This window comes from Mus caroli, unplaced genomic scaffold, assembly GCF_978045245.1.
Source record: "Mus caroli unplaced genomic scaffold, Mus_caroli_1 scaffold_4, whole genome shotgun sequence".
Taxonomy (NCBI): domain Eukaryota; kingdom Metazoa; phylum Chordata; class Mammalia; order Rodentia; family Muridae; genus Mus; species Mus caroli.
Window position 1 is genome coordinate 67,548,786 of NW_028227259.1, and position 22,613 is coordinate 67,571,398.

The 22,613-nt window shown below is 41.2% G+C and overlaps 1 protein-coding gene across 1 annotated transcript in view; it reads right to left on the reverse strand.

Annotated features, from left to right (window-relative positions):
* The window catches only part of Tmem156 (transmembrane protein 156), a 36,384-nt gene extending 14,131 nt beyond the window's left edge, over window positions 1–22,253 (reverse strand). Inside the window, exons 1-5 of the mRNA XM_029478082.2 lie at window positions 22,083–22,253; window positions 21,799–21,901; window positions 14,296–14,384; window positions 13,660–13,872; window positions 1,367–1,636 (exon numbers count right to left, since the gene is read on the reverse strand). Coding sequence (XP_029333942.1) covers window positions 1,367–1,636; window positions 13,660–13,747 — 358 coding nt within the window. The 5' untranslated portion in view covers window positions 13,748–13,872; window positions 14,296–14,384; window positions 21,799–21,901; window positions 22,083–22,253. The remainder of the gene's footprint in view (window positions 1–1,366; window positions 1,637–13,659; window positions 13,873–14,295; window positions 14,385–21,798; window positions 21,902–22,082) is intronic.
* Between the last annotated feature and the right edge of the window lie 360 nt (window positions 22,254–22,613).

Sequence of the window (22,613 nt, forward strand, 5' to 3'; positions counted from 1 at the left end):
CCAGGGCTGGAGCATAAAGCAGGGACTAAAACAGAGTGTGGAGGAATATTGTTGACTGGCTGGATGACTCTGGCTTGCTCAGTTGCCCTTCTTACATAGCTCAGGCCTCCCAAGTAGGGACTGTACCACCCACAGTGAGCTAGGCCCAACACATCAACTAGTAATTAAGAAAACGCCTCACGGACATGGCTACAGGCCAATCTTATCTGGGCAATTGTTGGGCTGAGATTCCGTCTTCCCATGTGACTAGATATATGTCAATTTGATAGTCGAAGATAACTATGATCATATACAATGCCCCATTAAGCACTGCAGAGAATATACAGTTATTCTTTTGTTCGTTCCTTCCTTCATTCCACAAGTATTTATTGAGCGTCTCTTGTGATTTACAACAGGCGAGATGCTGAAAGGGGCATATGGTAGGAAAAGAAGACAAAGGTCTTGCCCTCAAGAGGCCCACTGGAGAGACAGACAGAAGACAGCTCATACCCGGTGGGTGACTGTTAAGCATTTACTTAGAAGTGTCATGTTTGTTTGTTTTTTAATTTTATTCTAAACAATCACTATCTGGAAAGAACACACAGCTGACCTTTTAGCTAGCAAATACATGTGAATTACACTGGCATTTGGATAGATTTTATGAAGGAGTATTTTGTTTTCAATAGGTTAAACTAAAATTCATCAAGTTTACAAAGCCCTGTGAAATCACTCATTAGAAGCCACACCACTGTGTCCCCAGTGTCACCAGAGGTTAAACCAGAATGCTTGGGGGGAAGGATGCGCGGTACTCCGGCAAGCACAGGCATTTGAAGGTCAGGAGACAACCTTGGGTGTCTTTCCTCGGGTGCCATTTGACTTCTGTTTGAAACAGGGTCGGTCATTGGCCTAGAGCTCCACTAAGTAGCATATGCCGTATGTCCAGTGAGCTTCCAGAGACCTGCCTGTCTCTGCTTCCCACTTGGCACCTCTGGGATTACAAGTAGGCTCTCCAGCATGTCAGGTTTTTCTTTTCTTTAATATTTATTTGATATTTATTGTACATCTGTGTGCATGCATGTACACACCAGTCCAGTGCCTGCAGAGGCCAGAAGAGTGTGTGGAATTCCCCAGCACTAGAGTAACAGCTAGGTGTGAGCTGCTCCACGTGGATGCTGGTCCTCTGAAAGAGATGCTGAGCCATCCCTCCAGCCTCAGGGCCCAGTGTTTATATGGGTTCTAGAGTTCGAACTCAGTTCTTTACACTGTAAGGCAAAAAGCACTTTACCCACTGAGCTAGCTCTCCAGTACTGGAATGGTTGCTTTCCCCCACCCCCAAGAACAACTTAATTTAGACTTGGTAAATGTCAGTCTATTCCTTTGTGTTTACCTTTTGATATTTGTTCCTGAGAAGTGAAATCCATGACTCCTTTGGATTCACAAACCAAACACAAGGAACACATCGGCAATCTACTTGTGATGCCTCGGCAAATCTCAGCGAAACTTTGGAAACTGGAGTGATTTGGAGAAATTCCCATAATAGTCTGTGTTTCCTCTGCCGGTTGCAGAAAAGCCACAGAAGAAAAATTGAAGGAAGAAAGCGGAGAGGTGAAGTTAGGCAGGAAACACACTTCCAGACAGGAGAGCTCACGGGTTCTTTCTGCAGAGAAACAAGACAAAACTCTCGTTAGCTAGCTGCGGATTCCTGAGTTTTTGACATTTGAATAAACACAGAGTAAGCTCTTCATAGTTCCTCGGCAGAGGATGGCTAGTCCTTGACAAGGCTTTGTTTCCCTTTAAGCATTTCTTTTTTTAAACTTGTCAACATTCCGTGTTAGTTTTCAGAGAACAAATACCCATGTAGAGAAGTGATTAGAAACAGTAGCCATCCCTTCTGGAAATTTTCAAAGGATTTGTGTGTGTGTGTGTGTGTGTGTGTGTGTGTGTGTGTGTGTGTGTGCATCAAGTGTGCGTGCGCCTGCATGTATGTGTGTGTGTGATATATGTCACGTGTGCATCTGTGGGGGCCAGAAGAATGTGTGGGAACCCTTGGAACTGGAGTTAGAGCACCCTGACATGGGCACTGGGAACTGAACTTGGGTCCTCTGCAAGAACAGTAAGTACGCTTAACCACCGGCCAATCTCTCCAGCCGCTGGGGAAAAATTAACAGATAAATCTTAGGTTTGCCTGAATCGATCTATGTTCAAAAAGTCAATTGCATGGATCTGAAGAAAAGATACCAAAACCTGGACAGCCTTTCTGTGTCTGTTTCCTAAGTCTGCTAGAAAGGAGTACCACAACCTTGGTCATTCGGAAGAAGAATGGGTGGCCAGAAGTTCAATGTTAATGTCAGTAGTTAGAAATCCTGAAGTGTCTAAGCGTTAGGGAATCTAGAAGAGTCTTCTTGATTCTCTCCTAACTCCTGGTAGCTGCCTGTGCGCCTTGGCTTATGCATACCACGATCTCTATAGTCATAGTACTTTCTCCTCTGTGTCTCTGCTTTCTACTCTCCCAGCTCTGCTGCTCTGTCAAAGCCCCTTCTGTAGAGTCAGCGGTCTCTAGAAAGACAAACTGATAGAATAAGTGAAATGTGTATATATATATATATATATATATATATATATATATATATATACATATATATATATGTGTGTGTGTGTGCACACATATATGTATGTATGTATGTATATTCACACACACATATATATAATTTGTATACATGTGTGTATATGTATGTGTACATATATGGATATGTATGATTATTAGAGTAGCTTATAGGCTGCAGTCCAGCTAGACCAACAGTGTCTGTTTACTGATGGGGAGTCTAAGAATCCAGCAGTTGTTCAGTCCACAAGGCTGGCGTCTCAGTGGATCTTCAGTATTTGCTGGAATTCCCAAAAGAGTAGGCTCGAATGAAGGAATGGACTTGCCAGAAAGAGTGAGAGCAAGTAGACAAAGAGATGTTGCCATAGGCGATTATCCTCTACTCAAATCACTGGGCGGCATGGCGCAAGTTCCTCCCTACCTGCCCCAGTGTTCTGAGTTCCTGAATGGAAGACACATAAACACAGCCTTCTATTTTAATATGCCCTAAACAGCTCAAAAACTCTCAAACTTCCACCTTGCTAACGCCTCCCCTCCAATACTCCCGAGTTATTACTTACTAAAATCTATATTCCATCTTTGCTACCATAGACCCAATCAGGGTCCCCTGGGGCTGCTCTTCCCCGCTCTTACATGATGGGTGTGCTCTCTCTTCTGCAGCTCTCAAGCCTGGATCTTTCCCGACCTGGTGATTCTAAATCCTCCTTCCTCTCCCAGTCCCCTAGCCCAAAAGTCCTAAAGTCCTTCCTCTGTCTCCCTGCCCAGTCATTGACCTCAGACAACTTTATTTACCAATCAAAGCCAACGAGAGCCAGGGACCCTCAGTGTCTTACCTGCGAGGAATCTCGTGCAATTTTGGGAACCCAGTTAACATAATACAAGAGTTAAACCAAATCCACCACAAAGAGACTTGACTGTTTTGTTCCCAGCCGTGGGTGAGCGGTTCCTTCCTATCACGGGTTTCTACCTTACCACAATGAACTGTCTAAAACGCAGGCCTTTGGTCAGGGGAGATGGCTCAGCTGTTAAGGGCACTGGCCACTCTTCTGAAGGGCCCCCAGCATCTACATGGTGGCTCACAACCATCTCTAATTCCCCTTCCAGGGCACCCAATATCCTCTTCTGGCCTTCAGATTTTAAAATGTGATCCTGTGTTCCAGATTTAAAGAAAAAAAATAAATGCACAGGGGCCAGGCTGATCAAAACCCACACAGCACCTTGCAATTGTCTATAATTTCAGTTCCAGGGGATCTTCTACCCTTATAGACAGACATGCAGGTTAAACCCCAATGCACACAAAATAAAAATGAATAAAATTTAAATGCCTCCTTTGCCTAGGCTAGGGCTTACCTGTGATCTAATTAATATGAACAAATCTGAGCTCATTGCGTAATTGAGAATAATCGTCTAGCAGTGTGGCCTATCAAGGACTAGGTAATGCGTCTTCCAGTGACTCAGACAGCGTCAACTTTTTTTTTAGATGCGAAATAACTGACATGCCAATCCTACCCCTCTGTGGCTCCTTCGCCTCCTCTCTACCGTGTAGTTTAGGATCTCTGAGCGCCACGGATAACTGCGCTCCACTTTTAAAGTAGTTACTCTTACTTCAAAACCTTGGCTCAGGCTTAAAAGGAAGCCAAACTAGTGACTAATATTTAAAACAGTTTTAATTAACGGAGTCTATATTTTAATAGTAATTCCATAAGCGTCTGATTACTAGTGATTTGTACTGTCGTTTAATCATGTAAACGCTCATGTCCTAGCCCTCTGTATTTAAAAGTATTTCTCAAATAACTCACATGTAATTTCTAATGGTGAAGAAATTTCAAAATTGAATTGTTAATAAAAGTTTTCCTTGGGGGAACAGAATTTTATTCAAATAGATCTTATGATGTTATAAATATTTTATAGTAAAAATTGTAAAGAGTTCATAACTGTAACAGAGCACTGAGTGCTCTTTTAGAAGTCCTGAGTTCAATTCCCAGTAACCACATGGTGGCTCACAATCATCTGGAATGGGATCTGATGCCCTCTTCAGGTGTGTCTGAAGACAGCTACAGTGTACTCATATACATAAAACAAATACATAAATCTTTAAAAAGATTATTTTGTTTAGTAGCAATAATCAAAGGAGGTGGAGGGCCATGCACACACTGACAGAATGCTCTCAGGATTCTCTCAATATTACTAAAACACACGAAGCCTGTGTTTCCTGCCACCTCTCCATCTCGCTCACTGGCACTTTGATCTTGCGAGATTTTCGACATCCTGAATTTATATTGCTATGACATGACCTAGAAAGGAGAGGGAGACAATTTTGCTGTCAACATTGCAGTCTTATTCAATTAAGTGGCCAGCCCAGCTTTCCAGAATGGATGGAATGCCCTCTATATTTGACTATCTGGTTGTTTTATGTGGTTTTTAAACCTCAATTTTGAATAATTCTATTGGAAAAGGAATAAGTAGAGGACACAGCCTTTCTTGGTATAATTTTTAAAAATAAATCCTTCTTCCCAACAGCTTTAGGCCTTGGGCGGGCCGTATTCCCACCTCCATAACCAGGGCTTTGTGAATTTAACTACTTCCATTAATATTCCTGGAGTCAGACCTCTACCTGCCCACCCTGAGAGATGCAAATGCATCCCAGAATGACTTCAGTACCAAGTTGGCACCTTCCCTGAGGAGGTATGCTGAATACTAAATAGAGTTAGGAAAACAGAGTTGGAGAAAGGGGCAGGCCAATTATTCTCTCCTTTTCAAAGAGAAGCGAAGGACAACCCTAAAGAACTATATTTTCCTTCCTTAACTTTTACTGTAAGAACAGATCACACATATGCTTGTACAAGATGCTTTGTGCACATTGAAGAGTGGAAATAACACCAGACAGTGGTGTCATGCACCTTTAGTCCCAGCACTCACGAGGCAGAGACAAGCAGATCTCTGAGTTCAAGGCCACCCTGGTCTGCAGAGTGAATTCCAGGACAGCCAGGGCTACCCAGAGAAACCCTATCTGGGGGCAGGGAGAATGAAAATAGGCAAATATTAGTATTCCTATCCCAGTATTAAGAAGTGGGCTGTTGCCAGCACCTTTGAAGCGTTCTCAGCAGCCCCCTGCATCTCAGCACATTTTAGAAGCCCACAAATGCATAGCATTACCATATGTGTTCTTCTGTGGCTTACTCCTTTTCCTTAATATGTTGTGGTCATGTTGGCTTTGCACAACTGTAGTTAAATTGTTGGGTCTTATGAATGAATTTATTATATAATTTATCTATTTTCTGACAGTGAACATTTGGTTTGTTTCCATTTTTAGCAGTTCAAACTAATGATGCTTTGAAGTGTTACATCATACATTCCTGATAGGAATGCAAAACAGCACAACTCCATTGGGGAACAGATTTCATGTTCTTATAAGTTAAATATATACTTACCATATGGTCGCCAAACCTCACTCCTAGGAATTTACACACACAAATAAAAACATCCGCACGATCAGATGCTTCTATTTTACCTGCACATGAGTTTTATGGTAGCTTTCCAGTGTTGTAAGAGCCAAGAACTGAAAACAATCCACATTTCCAGCAAATAGTGAATCTAAAAACAACCTCTGGCATATGATGGAATAGCACTCAGGACAAACAGAAGGAACTATAAGAAACAACATGGACTGATCACAATGGTGTTTTTGTGCAGTCGAATAAGCCACACAGGTGGCTGTGCATCACATGGTTCCGTTTATATGAGATTTAGGAAAATGCACAATATTTGGCAGTGGAAGGGTTCTTATGGGTTGGAGCAAGAGAGAACTTTTGGGGAAGATGGAAAGTTACCTCTTAATTGTGGTTACAATGTGGTAGTCAAATTGGTGACTATAGCTGTTACACTGTGTCCTAAAAATATCTTCTCTTGTCCACAGCTGTGTTGATTGTTGCTTAGATTTATTTATTTTTTTTTTAGTCTGATGCAATTCTGTTTGTCTATCTTAAAATCTTTGTTCCTTCTGCTTTTGATGACATTTCTGGAAGTCATGGTAGGGACCAACAAATCAAGAATCTTTTCTTATAACAGTTTGACAGTCTTGGATCTTACAATGCTTTTAAATGTGTTTTGAGTTAGCTCCATATGCGATATGAAATAAAGATCCAAACATATGCTTCTATTATTTATAATTTTGAAGGTTCCTCTTATCTACTGAAACAATTAAGTATTTATGTATATTGCTTTAATTATTAACAAATGTAATATAATATTCTTTCAAGATCAGGTTCTGCTGTCTGCTGTTTCTGTTGATTCTCGTCTGTTGAGTCTTCATGTGTTTTATAATGTTTTGGTTAATAGCTTATTTTCTTTGGGAGTTATTTGAGAACTGGTTTGAAGTTTTTTTTCTTCCTCCACAGAATATTGGTATTTCCCTCTGCTGTGTGTCTAATGGCACCATTGATCCAAAATGCCTTCAGTTCATTTCTTGCACTGAGATTTTTATACCTTGCACACAATAGACCTCAGTATCCAAATTATGGCAGATATGTATAAACTCTCGATAAGGTCTTCCCCCTCACTTCGTCCAAGATGAAACAAACAAACAAACAAACAAAAATTTCCCCACAACCAGACATTTTCCCCACTGCTTGCCAGATAACTACTCTTAGTCTTATTTCCCTAATGCTTTAGTTATCTTTCAATTAGCAAGCTGTCAGTAAACTTTGTAAAGAACATATGGATTATATAAGAGTCTATGTAAAGCCGGGCGTGGTGGCGCACGCCTTTAATCCCAGCACTCGGAGGCAGAGGCAGGTGGATTTCTGAGTTCGAGGCCCGCCTGGTCTACAGAGTGAGTTCCAGGACAGCCAGAGCTATACAGAGAAACCCTGTCTCGAAAAACCAAAAAAAAAAAAAAAAAAAAAGAGTCTATGTATTCTATGTGCAGCTTCATGATACTCAGTGAAAGCCCAGTATATAGTATTTTTGCTACTAGGAACAGTGCTAATATAATCTTTTGGGGAAACTATTTGGCACTGTCTTGTAAAATTAAATAACCAACTCAATGTGCTGTTTGTATCCTCTTAAAACTCATCTAGTGAACTCAAGTCTCTATATGATGATATTTGGAGGTGGAGTCTGTGGGGTAATTAATTCATGAAAGTGAAATTCTAAAGAATAGGAATTGTGCTTTATAAAACCAGATAACTTGCTTCCTTTCTGCCCCATGAATATTCAGGGGAACTAGACATCTGTATCTAGAGGACCCTCACTAGAACCCAGCCACATGATATCCTGGCTGCATGATGTTGAAAAGTTCCTGCATAGCAGAATAAACAGACAGCCTGCAGAAAAGAAGCAGCTTTGTCATTATGCATTTAACATGAGGATAAATATACAGAATCTGTAAAGAACTGAAGAAACTAAACTCTGTCTGTCTCTCTCTCTCTCTCTCTCTCTCTCTCTCTCTCTCTCTCTCTCACACACACACACACACACACACACACACACAAATCTAACCAATAAACAGGTAAATGTATTTGACAAAGAGTTCTAAAACAGAAGAATACCTAATGACCAATAAACATTTATGTTCAACACCACCAGCCATCAGAAAATACAGGTTAAACTATGTTGAGATTCTATCTTAGCGCAGTCAGAGTGGCTTGCCCTCCATCAAGAGAACGAATGATAACAAGTGCTGGGAGGACACCGTGAGAGAGGAATCCTTACGCACTCCCAGCAGGAGTATAAACCGGTGCAACCACTCCAAAGTGGTTGTGAGGTGGTTTCTCAAGAAACTAAAAATAGAGCTAAGGAGATGACTCAGTAGGTGAAAGTGTAACCAAACAAGACTGACAGCCCCAGTTCTGAGTCCCTGAACTTGTGCCAAAGCCTGGCATGGTGGTGCTTGTCAGCAATCCCAGCACTCTTGGCAAAATAGGAGATCAAGGTAGAGTTCCCATCCGCTCATGGGCCAGCAGCTACTCAAGATCAAACCTAGAGCTTTATACCTGCCAAACACTTGTTCTACCACTGAACTACATTCCCAGTAGATTAGTTGAGTATTGAATCCATTAAAAATGAGCTCCATGGAGCCGGGGTGGTGGCGCATGCCTTTAACCCCAGCACTCGGGAGGCAAAGGCAGGCAGATTTCTGAGTTCGAGGCCAGCCTGGTCTACAGAGTGAGTTCCAGGACAGCCAGGGCTATACAGAGAAACCCTGTCTCAAAAAACCAAAAAAAAAAAAAAAAAAGAAAAGAAAACAAGGAGTTCCATGTAAAAATATTTAGCCCTGTGCCTGGTATATGTAGATGCACGTATTTGTTAAGAGTTACTACAAATGTTGAGCCAGAGGTCTAGGGAGACGACTCAGTCATTGAACTGCCTGCCACATGAGCACGAGGACCTGACTTTGAGTCCCCAGCACACTTAAAAATAACAGACATGGTGGCACACATCTGTAACCCTAAAGACTGGGGGTTGGAAACAGGCAGATCCTTAGAGGTTACCAGGAACCAGTCACGCCGGTTCATAAGCTCTGGTTCAATGAGAGATACTGCCTAAAATAATTATGGTGGAAGCAAAAGAGAAAGATGCTTAACATTGACCTCTGGCTGCTACATGTGCTACATGCCCCCCCCCCCCACACACGCACACACTAAATGAGCCAGATGCAGTGGTGAGCACCCATAGGCCCAGTACTTGGGAGGGTGAAGTGAGAGAATCACTTGAGAGCATTCTGGGCAAGACAATTTGACCTCTGCCAGCTCAAAACTTAAATAGTCATATGTCCTAAACCTTATTAGGGATATTGATTAAATTTTTATGAAGGAGTCAATAAGAAGAAAGTAAAGTGCCCAGAGTTTGAAAACAAGGACATTTCATTCATTCATTGCAACTGTGTCAATACTCTTCCTTTGTAATAGAGACATAAACACAGTGGAGACACACTGCAGAGTTGAGGAGGGCTTGTCCTATAATTCCCAAGGAAAGGTCCTTCATCCTTGGTTTGCCTCTGTTTACTGCTCATTACACTACCACTTCCACCAGAAAGTGTGACGGGGAAGAGAAATGAAAGCCAATGAACCTATCTTATGCGAGTTTGACTCTTCAAAGTGAGCAACATCAAAACACCGGGACATAATGAGACTCGCCGCAGTGTACTCATCTGCCCTGTTCTTGTCCTGCTTGCTGCAAGCCTTCGTAATGCCCTACCATGTCTGCTCTTGAAAAGTTTTAAGATAAATGCGAACATTTTATTTGAAAATCAATAAGAATCAGAACTTCTCCTAGAAAGTGCTTCTGTGAGCAAGAAAAATAGTGGGGGATTATTTGAATTCTGCCAACTTATTATTTTTTGGCAACTGGGAACAGAGGAAACCTCCCAGCATAGTCCTGGAAACAACATTAATATTCTCGTAACTCCTTCCACATCCCGTTTTACTCTTTATGGGGTCGTACTTCATTGCTCCACCACTGGTCCTCTTCGTGGCTGAAAAACCCCTTAAGAGAGACTTGCTTTTCCTTTTGTAAGCCTTAACTTCCCAGCACAGAGAGACACCATGGATAAGTGAAAGAATAAGTTACAGACCACTGGGATCTATCTAAGGTTTAACCAAGTCTCCCTCTCAAATTTTACATGTGTATTTTGTCTGCATGTGTTTCTGTGCACCATGTGCATACCTGGTTACTGTGCAGCCCAGCAGACAGTGTAGGATCCCCTGGGTCTGGGGTTACACTGTTGTGAGCTGCCATGCAGTGCTGAGAATTGAGCCCAGGTCCTCTGGGAATATAGCCAGTGCTTTTGAGCACTGAGCCACCTCTCCAGCCTCCTGAGTCTCCATCTTAAGGTTTCATCCAACAAAAGCAGGTTGGTGATTTTGTCGTTGGGAGCAACCTTGCTTCCTCAGTTGCAAGAAATGGAATCAGTATTTCTGTTCTCTACAAGCAATTGAAGTGGGACAAGCTGTTCAACTGCTGTGTTCTGAATACCTTCTAAAATAACTGGGGGCTTCAGACCATTGTTGGACAATAGGTCATCTTGCCAATGCCCCCTTGTTTAGTGGCAAGTAATATCTAAGAAGCTCTCATTCTTAAAATTAGACCAAATAGCTATTGCTACATAATTGTAACAACAGAAGATTCCTGATAATAATTTTTCAAAGATTTGGATGCATTCTTGATAGAATATGATCAGATATGATGCTGTCTTTTCAACTTGGGGATTTAGAGAGTTTATTGCTTTGAAAATAAATATATTAAACCTGATGTATACATTGATCCACCTTGAGATTCCTTCTGAGTTTATTTAACATGGCCAAAAACAGGGTATTGGTAAGTAATTTAGAAGTCGAATAATTTTGTCATATTTATTTTAGAATTAAAGACAATACAATCTGGAAGAAGAAAAGGAAAATGCCTGACAGGCCTTAGCCCTGAGAGTCTTAAAATTCACTTCTCTGCTTTGAGAATGTCTCACTTCATCATCTAATTGTACCAGTTTCTGTGGGAAGCCACATGTGCCATTGCAGAGTGGCACAGGCTTCTGCTGGCCACCACGCATACATAGGCAGGAAAGTTTTTTGCCAAGATGAGGTTTTGAGAATTAACCAAAATTGACCAATCAGATGAGAGAGAAGTTAACCAATCAGATGAGAGAAAAGTTAACCAATCAGAAGAGAGAGAAGTTAACCAATCAGGTGAGAGAAATTAACCAATCAGATGTAGGCATGCAAATGAGGTGGTAAGCATTAACCAAGCACAACCAATCTGGGTGTGAGACACGCCTCTCCTAGGCCTATATAAAGCAGCACCAGTGCTGGGCTCGGGGTCTATTCGCCTCTACAATCAAGCTCTCCCAATAAACGTGTGCAGAAGGATCCTGTTGCAGCGTCGTTCTTGCTGGTCGAGTCTGATGTGCGCAAGAAGTTTCTTTATGAGATTCACTGATTGACCATTCAATTCATTTCAAAACCTAACTCATACTGAGATTGAAAACTGACATTAATGGCAAGGTATGGTGGCACACACCTTTAATCCTAGCACTTGGGAGCCAGAGGCAGCCAGATTTCTGTGAGTTCAAGGCCAGCGTGGCGTACATAGCAAGTTCCAGGACAGCCAGGGCGACATGGGGAGACCTTGCACCCGCTCTCACACTTCAAATTAAGTAACAAAATAGTTAAATCCATATCCCCTTAATTTAATCAATATAAGGTTACACATGTTGAGGTTATAGCAATAATCCTGATGACCCACAGACTATTATAAAGCATAATTATTATACTATTGTGTGTGTGAGTTAACCCAATAATCAACACTTTGTGGTGGCTTTGAGCAAAATTCCTTCCACCACTGAAGGACATCAGAAGACCATGGTTTGCAGTTTTGTTTGCTGTTCCACAGTAAGGATCCTTTGAAACAAAATAGCCAAATAATTTCATCATCCCAAAGAATGGAAACAACCGTTGATGCTGCGCTCCAACCAGAAAACAGAAGTGGTTCCTTCTGGTTTAGGACAAGCAGTGAAGCACAGTGGCAGCTGAGAAAAACAAATCTTATAAATGGCTCTTGTTAACATGAAGAACAGACTGGCTCTCGGGCCAGGCAAGTTCAGCTGAAGTGTATTTTGAAAACCAAACCAAACCAACCAAACAAACAAACAAAAAACCAAATTCTTCTGCTTACAAAATCAAAGGCCCACTGAGGTGCCCACCATGCACCTCTCTGAATTTTCCTGGGCCACACTGGTCTTCTGGTGTCACCTCTAGCAAGAACTAGTGGTCAAAAGAACAATGCCTCTGTCTTTTCCCTCCTCCTCACAATCCTTAATAGACTCTTAAAGCACTGACCAACTTGGCAAACAGTGTGTGCCAGTTACCTGATATTCATTAGATTCAAACTAATTGGTCAAAGTAATAGGAATATAGACACAGAGAAGGCCTAGCTTAGATAGCTAAAAACATGTTGCTACTCTCAGCCCAAAATATCTTAAAAATAACTTGTCTTTATTCTATTTTCTTTAGGACACATTTTCAGCGGGTGAAAATAAGTATCAAAAATATACATTATATGTGCCCAATATATATATATTTTAAAAAACTAAATCAAAAGAAAAAAATTTAAATTCGATCATTCGTAAAAATTGCAGTTACAGTGTTTATTTAGCAAAAATATTTTTATCTGGCTACTTAGCATCATTTAATATGCGACATTAAATAATCATTGCAGTATGTCATCAAATATAATTAGCAAAAGTATTTTTATCTGAATACATATCTTTGCATATATTCGACAATAAATATTCATTGCAGCGAGATATCAAATATAAGTTTTTCTCTAGTTTTAGAAAATTTATATGATTTCTATTTAGTAATAGAACAGTGGAGTTTTTTTTTAAACCTTCTTATTAAAGGCTAATGAGCACAATTATCACTTAAACACCCACAATAACATGTTTTCCAATCTTTTAATAATATATAAAAAATAATTTGAATTCCCTTATTTTTTTGTTTCTCTACCCTGAAGTTTCAACAGATATATCACAATTCTTTGCAGGGCTCTCAGGGTGGGTTTTGCCTTGTTCCCAATGCTCCCAAACACATACATTCCTGCCTATATTTGTACCCATCTGGTTTGTACTGTGTATTAAAAATACTAAAATTTACTCCTATTTTCTAAAATCAGCAGGAAATTATTAGTCTCACCTTGTGATCAAATGGCTCATTTTAAAATAAATAAATGTCCGTTCCCTTAGTAAGTTCCAGAATCTAAAGGCAGACATATATGATTATTTTGAAAGAAGGAAACAGTTTCAAAGAACAAACTCATAAAATGCTATTCTCTTAAGTCCCGTGTCTGGAATCTAAAATCAGACTTTAAATATTTCTTTACATTTTCAATTGTAACATAACTAAGTCCTAAGGCCACTATGCTAGACAACAGGCAACTAAAAATTGGGATCTCATTTCACTTAAGGCAGTTCACTCACCGAACTTCAGCTCATGCTGCATACACCCAAAAAGATCTCGTCTGTCACCGCTAGCTGACAATGTACTCTAAAGTAAGAAACGAGAGCTGGATTGCAATGATTTACTTACCTTTTGGTGTCTTGAAAAATTCTGGCAGGACTAAAATGAAGGTGATCACTATTGCCACAAATAATTTAAGGAAAGCTGTTTCTGTCATGTCTACTCACATGACACAAATGTGTTCCCATCGGTAGCTTGATAGTATGTTGCTTCCTGCTTCTCATCTCCGCTCTACTTCAAGTTCCTGAGATTCACCTCATACTCACTTCCGTTTGGGTCTGACTTTAAAAAAAAAAAAAGTTACCCGGGACTGAGACTTCTTCATTTTGAGTCACTTTGCCTAATAAAGCCACTCTCTAACTAGAACTGTTGTGCTAACTGATAAACACAAAAGATGAGGAAATGATCTTAAGAAACACAGAGGGTCTGGCTTCATCCAGATTTGAATCTGTTTCTCATGTTTACCAATGTGTAAGAACAACATGGTCCATGTAAACCTACCACATAATAACCAAAAACCAAAGGACGAATGTACTGCAGTGCCACCCTAGTTTATAAGCATCGTTCACTCATTTACTTAGTAAATGATAGTTAATCTCTCTGAAAGCCAGATACTGTGCTGGGTTCTGGTGTTTGGAAGACAGTAAACAGTGCAAGATATGAGCATAAACAAGAGACTTATGAAAATTTGGGCTTCTGCTTTACCCGTTGTCTCTGCAAGTGGCCGAATGGAACTTGTTTATGTTACGTCTATAAACAGCGTTTACTATGACGCAATCCACATTCTTGTTCTCCTTGCAAAAGAAAAAAAAAAAAAACATTTGTTTTAGAGTGTAAATGAAGGATAGGGGAAAACTTTGATGAATACAGACAGCATACATGGCAAGCAAATGTTCTTACCTAGAAAATGCAAGTAGTTAGCATTTCCATTCCCCCTCACCCCAACCCCACCCCACACACCTCCTCTGGTTACAATAAAATGTAGCCAGTATTTCAATTTGTACTTGGAGCAAATGTATCCTTTGCTCCCTGATCAGTGCTGCAGTTCTGTAACCAGTCCTTTCCGCTGACCCTCTCTTTTGTTCTCTCTCACACACTCCTATGCTTTATGGAACAACAGGTGGGTGGGGAGGGAAGGGACAAAGATTCGATGCGCCAAGAATGAACTGATTTGTCTTTCCACTGGATACTACAATTTACATACACATGGGAATCCTCAGTAAGGGGATTGATTGTAAGACCTGAGCAGTCAAAATAGGGACAGAATTCCCAAGTGTATACTTTATTTTGAGAATATCATTAAGGATTATCTGAACACTAGCCAGTAGGAGTAAAGTTTCCACTTAAGGACCATCTGGACCCCTTGATACTCTATAAATATTTGTAGCCTTCAGCAATAGGGGCTTACTGTCCAGTCGTAGAGGAGCAATATCCTGCAATGTTTGTGGGGGTCTATGGGATCCCTTTGGCCAATAATTCAAAATGATGTAACTCACTTCTGGTGTTAGAAGTTGTATGTGGTAGTATATGATGTCTAGTTGACATACTGATCCCCCTGCCCCATGATATGCTAACTCCATTTAAACTCTGTATATAAATATACATCTTAGAAAGCTTCTACAGTAGTAGGATTCCATACAACTTCTCAAAGGCCTTTAGTGTTGATGGTCCTTGGCACAATCCCTCCTCTCCCAGTCCTACCCCATCATTCCTCTGATTACAACGTCCCTTTTATCCCTTTATAAAACTATATTCTATTTTCCCCTTCCTTGATATCTTAATGTCTATTCTTTCGCCTATAAATGTTGCAATAGTACCTTAAAATACTCAGTAATTCTTATACCCATATAAAAATTGATTTAATGGCTTCCTGTGTTGTAATATTTCTGCCAGGTCTGTATTAGTCATTTTCAGTTGCTGTGTCGAAATGTGAGCAAAACGACTTAAGGGAAGAAAGATTAATTGGGCTCAAATGTTGAGGGGCTTCAGTGCATAGTCACGTGACTCCACTGCTGCTGGGTCTGTGCAAGGTGAGGCAAAGTATGGTGCAAAACATGGCAGAGCAACGTATCTCACCTCGTGGTGGACAGGTCACATAGGAACAAATATATCCATTAAAAGCGATCCCCCAGCAATCTATTCCCTATGAGAGCCCATTTAATAATTCATTCAGCTAAGAGTCCCATGGATTAATCTATTAATTAAATCAGAGCTTTGCATTCTGATTCATTTATCAAAAATCTGTCAGCTGGCAGCCAAGCCTCAAACACGGGAAACTTCATAAAACATTTTTTTTTAGAATCAATCAAACCATTCTGACATAATGCATAATGACATTCCAATGCACACATGTACACACGTACACACGTACACACACACACACACACACACACACACAGCATCACAACTGCTATTGCTGCTGCCACCACCACCTTGCTTCCTACCACTCTGATTCAATCTGGTTATCATATTTTTAGACACTTTAAAGTCAATTTTCTTGAAAGGCCCTTTGTCCTGGCTACAATCCTGTGCTCTGCACCTGGCTTCTCTGGTGGTGTCCAGATGGTGGCTATCAGGAGAGCAACAGAAGGCCCATAAATCCTAGACCACAGGCTGGCTGCTCTGAGGATACAGGGGATCAGACTCTTTCAGCCAAACTGGAACTCACTCGCTAGATATTTGTGCTATCTCTGACTTACCAAATAGTAAGAAAAATAATGTTCTTGTCTATGATCATTCTTGTAGATTGCTAATCCAATTAATCTATTTTTACTTTTACTAAGTGTGTGTGTGTGTGACAGAGAGAGAGAGAGAGAGAGAGAGAGAGACTGGGCCTGGTGTGAGCTACACCTACTCCAAAAGGCCACACCCCCTAATCCTTGTAATCTTTTCAAACAGTTCTACTCCCTGTTGACCAAGCATTCAAATATATGAGCCTATTAGGGTCATCCTCACTCAAACCACCACAACAATGAAATTTCTTACTGGAAAAAGGCTGCAGCAAGACAACAAAAACTAAACTAGCTATCACATCGGAAGAGGAACTTCACTTGGTTTTTATTCTAATGCAGATGGAGACGATGCAACTTGCAACCCCCAGAACTGGCTGGTGTAGTGAGAATTCCGGTGACTTAAAAAAAACTCAGTTCTGTTATGTAAATGTGTTTTTGTTTTAATCCAGGTTGTAGGACATGGGGTAACCTCGTTTTATCCACAGCAGCTGACTATTTGCCTCATGGTATTTGGGCAAGAACCTGATCCTGCCAGCTGCAGATCGTTTACTTCTGATGTGTCTAGAGAGGGAACGCATGTCAGAGACTAAGGGGTGCACGCTGAAGAAGAAAATGGCTGCTGATGGTTTCTGCTCCTGATGCTGCTGTTGCTATGGGTGAAAGAAAAGAGACAAGAAGTTGAAGATATCCAGACTATGAAGATTGGACTTGACCCAAGGAATTCAATGCTCTTAGTCAGCAGGAAGTCATTTAGAGAGACCTACACCCCCTTTCCTCTCTAACCTTCTTTCTCTCCTACCTGGGTTTGGAGTGTTAGAAAGAATAAGCATTAGAAGGGAGGTAGAGATTTTTAAAAACACAGACAAAGTAGAAAATAATGCCAATGGGCTGAGGTCCAACCTCACTATCTTTCACAATTTGCTAACTTGTGAGATGGCTCAGCAATTGAGAGCACTAGCTGCTCTTGCAGAGAATCGGGGCTCAGTTCCCAGCACCCACATGACAACTCACAACGTGGGTGTCACTTATGTTCCAGGTGATACAATGCACACCACCCCCGTTTCCTCAGGCACACATGTGGCACACAGATGGGCATTCAGGCCAAACACCCACACATATAAAACAGTAAAATAATAATTTAAAGGAAAGAATTGATGTGATGGAATGAAGAAAAAGGGAGGGGAGAGGTTGGCTACTTCAGTCCCTCAAGTTCTGGGAATGTAGCCCGGTCTTTGTGTAAACAATATTTTACCAGGTGGTAGAGAGTAAAAGATTTGCATAAAAGTTTTACAAGGTGGAAAAATGTATAGAATATTGGCTCTTGTCAGACTAGCTACTTTTGATAGAAAATAAGACATTTTTTCTTACAATTATCTTTCAATGCTCAATGACAAGAATTAAAAACAATAGGCCAAAATGTCTTGCTTCTTCTGACCGCCATAATTCATCCATTTAAGTGTTCTCAGCTGAAATTTCTAAATATATAAAGTACATCCTTATACATTTGCAGGCTAAATACCAGAAATCCTGAAATTTTAAGCTATACTTTCTTATAATCAATTCAGTTTTAAGTGAGAGTCCCTCAGAAACATGCAGGTATGCTAAATTTTTAATTTATTTGACGTTCTATATTTTGAAGATAAAACTGAAGCAATAAGCCAAGGTTGGTAATGGATGTCTGCAATCAAAGCGCTTCAGAGATGGAAGAAAGAGTCCATGTCATCCTCGGCTACTTAGTGGGTTCAGAGCTAGCCTGGACTACAGGATACCCTATCTCAAAAGAAACAAGCAAACAAAAGCTGAAGTAACAGAAAAGTTAGAAAAAAGATAACTCTGAATTATTGTCGAGGGAAGAACCAGGGCACAGTCCCAATCAAAGCAAAGCAAAGTCCAGCTACGTGAATAACTTAGTGTCTAATGTCTGGGATCCACTCAGGATCACCTGGAATTCTCCAAAGGGCTTGGATGGCCATCAACAGCATCTAAAGCTTGTCTTCTAGGTTCAGACTGCCTCCATTCCACAGCTTCTGCTCTCCTTGGTGGTCATCCCCTGGTATTGGCATCTCCAAAATTCTGGCAAGAGGTTCCAGAATATTGGAGTCACGGAGAACAGCTTGGCACCATGAAGCAAGCACTTTCACCAACAGCCTCTCACAGGCTCTCTTCATGGTGCCAAGCCTCAACTTCTCTGCTTGACCCAATCAATCCTGGGCCTTCAATTGCTACTCTGGCTGCACCTTCACCGGTGGCCTCTCCTGGACTCTCACAGTGCCAAGCCTCGGCTGCTCTCCATGATTCCTTCATGTCTGCAAAACCAGTACCTCCTGGGAGACTGACACAGGACCAAGTGTGGCTGTCAGCGCAATGAGACAACCTTGGCCACCTCTGGAACACTGCTTTTGTGCGCAGACTCTCAGGAAACACTTACCATAAGATTTCACCCCAGTGCTGCTGGTCTCCTCTTAATCACCACTAGTGTCTCAGCTCCAGCTAACCAGCATCGATTATCCCAGCAAAGGAAAGAGTTCGTGCTTGTGGTTCTGGTTTCTCACAGCCAATTCTTCAGCCCTAGCTAACCAGAACTACAGATTCTCAACTCAAAATATGCAATGGTCCCAATAGAGTCTTTAAGTGACTCTCCAACTTTCTAAACCTGGACCTTCAGAAGCCAGGCCTCTATCCTCTGTATTTCTATCAACTCTTGTTTTCTTTTATGCTCTCAGAGAACAGTTTACCAAGCTTTGAACGCTCCATGACTTTTCTAGTCCCAAAGTTTCCAAACCCCTTCATAATTCTCCCCAAAACAGAATAGACAGCTCTATCACATCATTACCCCATTACCCTGGAACTAATGTTTGTCTTAGTTAGAGTTACTGTGGCTGTATGTGCTGAAACATCATGACCAAGGACAAATTTGGGAGGTGATGGTTTATTTGGCTTACACTTGGACATTATAGTCTATCATTGAAGGAAGTCAGGGCAGGACACTGGAGACAGGGGCTGATGCAGAGACCATGGAGGGTGATCTAGTTTCACTGGGCCTTGCTTACAAGTCTGAATGCAGAGGAGGGCTAGAACTCTGGAAAGTCCTTGTGAAAACTTAATGCAGCCTGTTTAGTCACATATATATATATATATGTATATATATATATATATGTATGTATGTATATATATATATATATATATATATATATATATATATATACATACATACTAACAACGAGGCCTTTCTTTTTTTTTTTAGATTTATTTATTAAATGTAAGTACACTGTAGCTGTCTTCAGACACATCAGAAGAGGGCGGCAGATCTCATTACGGGTGGTTGTGAGCCACCATGTGGTTACTGGGATTTGAACTCGGGACCTTTGGAAGAGCAGTTAGTACTCTTACCTGTTGAGCCATCTCGCCAGCCCCCGTTTAGTCACTTCTATAACCCAGAATCATTAGAAGTATTCATTAGCTGGCTTCGATAAGAAAAGCTAAATAAGTTTGGGATGTCATGTCTGGCCAGCCTGTACCCAGAAAAGGTTAAGGAGTCTAGAGTAAGTTTGAATAGCTTCAGTGGGTTCTTGATTGTCATGTATAGCTCAGCTTTCAGCTCTAGACATTACTCTGCTCTTTAGAGAAAATATGACCCTTCAGAGTCTGCCTTGCGCACAAATTATATTGATGAAATCGTCAGGTTATCTTTTAGAGAGAAGCCAACCTTGGTGTTGGTGTGGGCTGACAGTTAGACACAACGACTGTATAATCTTGTGGTGGCCCTTGCAGTGGCTCCTTGTGGCTGAGGGTGAAGTGATGTGTAATCCACACTGCTGACTACATCATACTGGTTCTTAGACCCCACGTCATTTCTTTTATCCCTACCGTTTCTTTTTTTTTTTTTTCTTTTTTTAATGTTTATGGGTTTCTGAAACAAAACTAGAACTCAGAAAATTTGAACAGGGAAAGAGCCTTCTATCCCAGATACAAAAGGAAGAGGAAACCATGTGTGACCATGAGATTCTTAAGGGACAAGTGTGATAGTGATAGTATTGTGAAAGAGCTTTGGCATCAGGAAGCACCACGGGTAGCAGTCACTCTTGGGGGCAATGGTCCTGAGGTAGACAGTTACTCTATCTAGCATGAGGAGTCAAGCTAACTTTCAGGATTTGGGTTTAGATCGATCCTGGAACACTCATTTTTGTCATTCTCAAATTAATAGTCTTTCTTCTTCAGCCAGACTTGAAGGTTGACTCTGGTCTCCTCCCATGAGGCATCCAACCCAGAGTCTGCTCTGCAGCGGGTACTCCGTGGAAGAGAGACTGTTCCCTTTCCTGAGCCAGTGTGGTGGAAGTGTACATCCAGAGGCTGTGTGAAGAACACTGTTAGTTTCCTACACACACACACACACACACACACATACACACACACACACCCATACACACACTAAATAGCCTTATGGTGTTTTATTTGAATTTTAATCCTATGTAGTTATCTATCATTATGTGAAATGAATGCCAGTGTATACTTTATATGAGCAATATTTTCTATTTCTCCTTCCTAGTGGAAACTATTCTTAATTCCTTCATTATATCCTATGGGAAGATCTTTTTTTGGTATCAGAGACAAAAAATAATCAATGACGCTTATTGACCATTTACTACGTACTACCGCAGGGGTGTGCTCTGTATGGACTACTGCATTCGACTCCCTGGCAGCTCCCTGAGGCAATTACTCTAGTTAATCCCCTTTCATAGGCAGAGACGTATAGAAAAGTCACGTAACATGCTCCAGAGCACACTGCCAAGGGTCGTGCTGAGCTTCAAACGTAAAGAGTCTGACTTGAGACTTAATGCACAGCTTCACTTGTCAGCCTGGGTGAGAGGATTTGTTAGGAAGGATCATTTCTAAATAATGTTAGCACAGGGATGGAAAGATGGCTCAGCCATTAAAAGCATATATTCCCTCCTCCAAAGGATGAGAGTTTGATTCCCAGCTCCCATATTATGCAGCTCGCAACTGCCTGTAACTCTGAGAGCTCTGGAAGGCTCTGTGGTACTCCAGAATCTCTGTTGTAGTCCAACATCTGCACACATCTTACATGTACATCACACACACACACACACAGTGGGGGATATTTCTACTGTTACTACTACTACTAACAATAATGATATAATAATAATAATAATAATGTCATCATCATCAAATGCAAATGCACCCCTTACATCAAGCCTGGCCACACATTCACCCAGCGTTTCTGGCTAGGGCCCTACTGATAATTCTTTGTCATGGAGAACCATACTGCACATTCTGTGATCTTCGGCAGATTCCAGTAGCTGTCCTCTCTGTTCTACTTTTGACAACAAAAATGTCTGCAGACATTGCCGTCGCCCCTGGGGGAACAAAACGGTCCCCAGTTGAAAACCACTGCAGTAAACACTTCATGCCCATTAAGTCATCCAGTGCCTTAACAACCCCAGAACGCTGTCCTCACCTCAGGCCAGCTCTGTTCTGGGTAATCTCACCATCCGGGTGAATTTGAAGAAACCATTCATCATCACGGTGTCTCTTGATTGTATTACTCTCCGGTAGCCAACCTACAAGGCAACAGACAAATCCTTCAATTAACACATTTTGTAAGGAAAATTATCTCTTCTTAATAAGGTCTGTTTGAGCCCCCCCCCCGGGGGGGGAGGGCCCCAGGATTCCCCAATCTCTTCATTAACATAGCGCTTCATCCAACAAATATTTACTGAACATTTAGGTTGCTTCGTGAACCTTGGAGAGTCGGCAGCAGACAGGCAAAAATCCCTGTCTCACTTCCTAGTGCAAGTGGATACTCAAATGAAAAAGAAATCAAGTAGATAATGAAAATAACTTATTGTCAGGCAATGGTCCCTGCTCTGAATGAATGGGCTGGGCACAAACTGGCTATGTGAGGATGCTAAGAGAGCCTTGTTATGGTCCCATTGCCATGCCACGTGGGACAAGGCTTAAACTACAGGGACAGAAAATAGATAAGTGGTTGCCACAGGCTAGAGATAGACAACATAGAGACGCAAGGGAATTGTTAGATCACAGAGATGTTCCATGACTACGTTGGGTTTTGTGGCAACTGTATATTAGTTAAAATTCTGGAGCTATATACTAGAAAGAGTAGCTTTGTACTATATGTAAATTATTACATTCTCCCTCCACAGTCTTTCCCTCCCTTAGTGCAGTCTCTTTGCTATTTTAGAAATAGAGGTTATTGAGAAAGGAGCTATAATGTTGTTCTCAAAGCTGGCATATATCCCCCGGGCAGTTCAA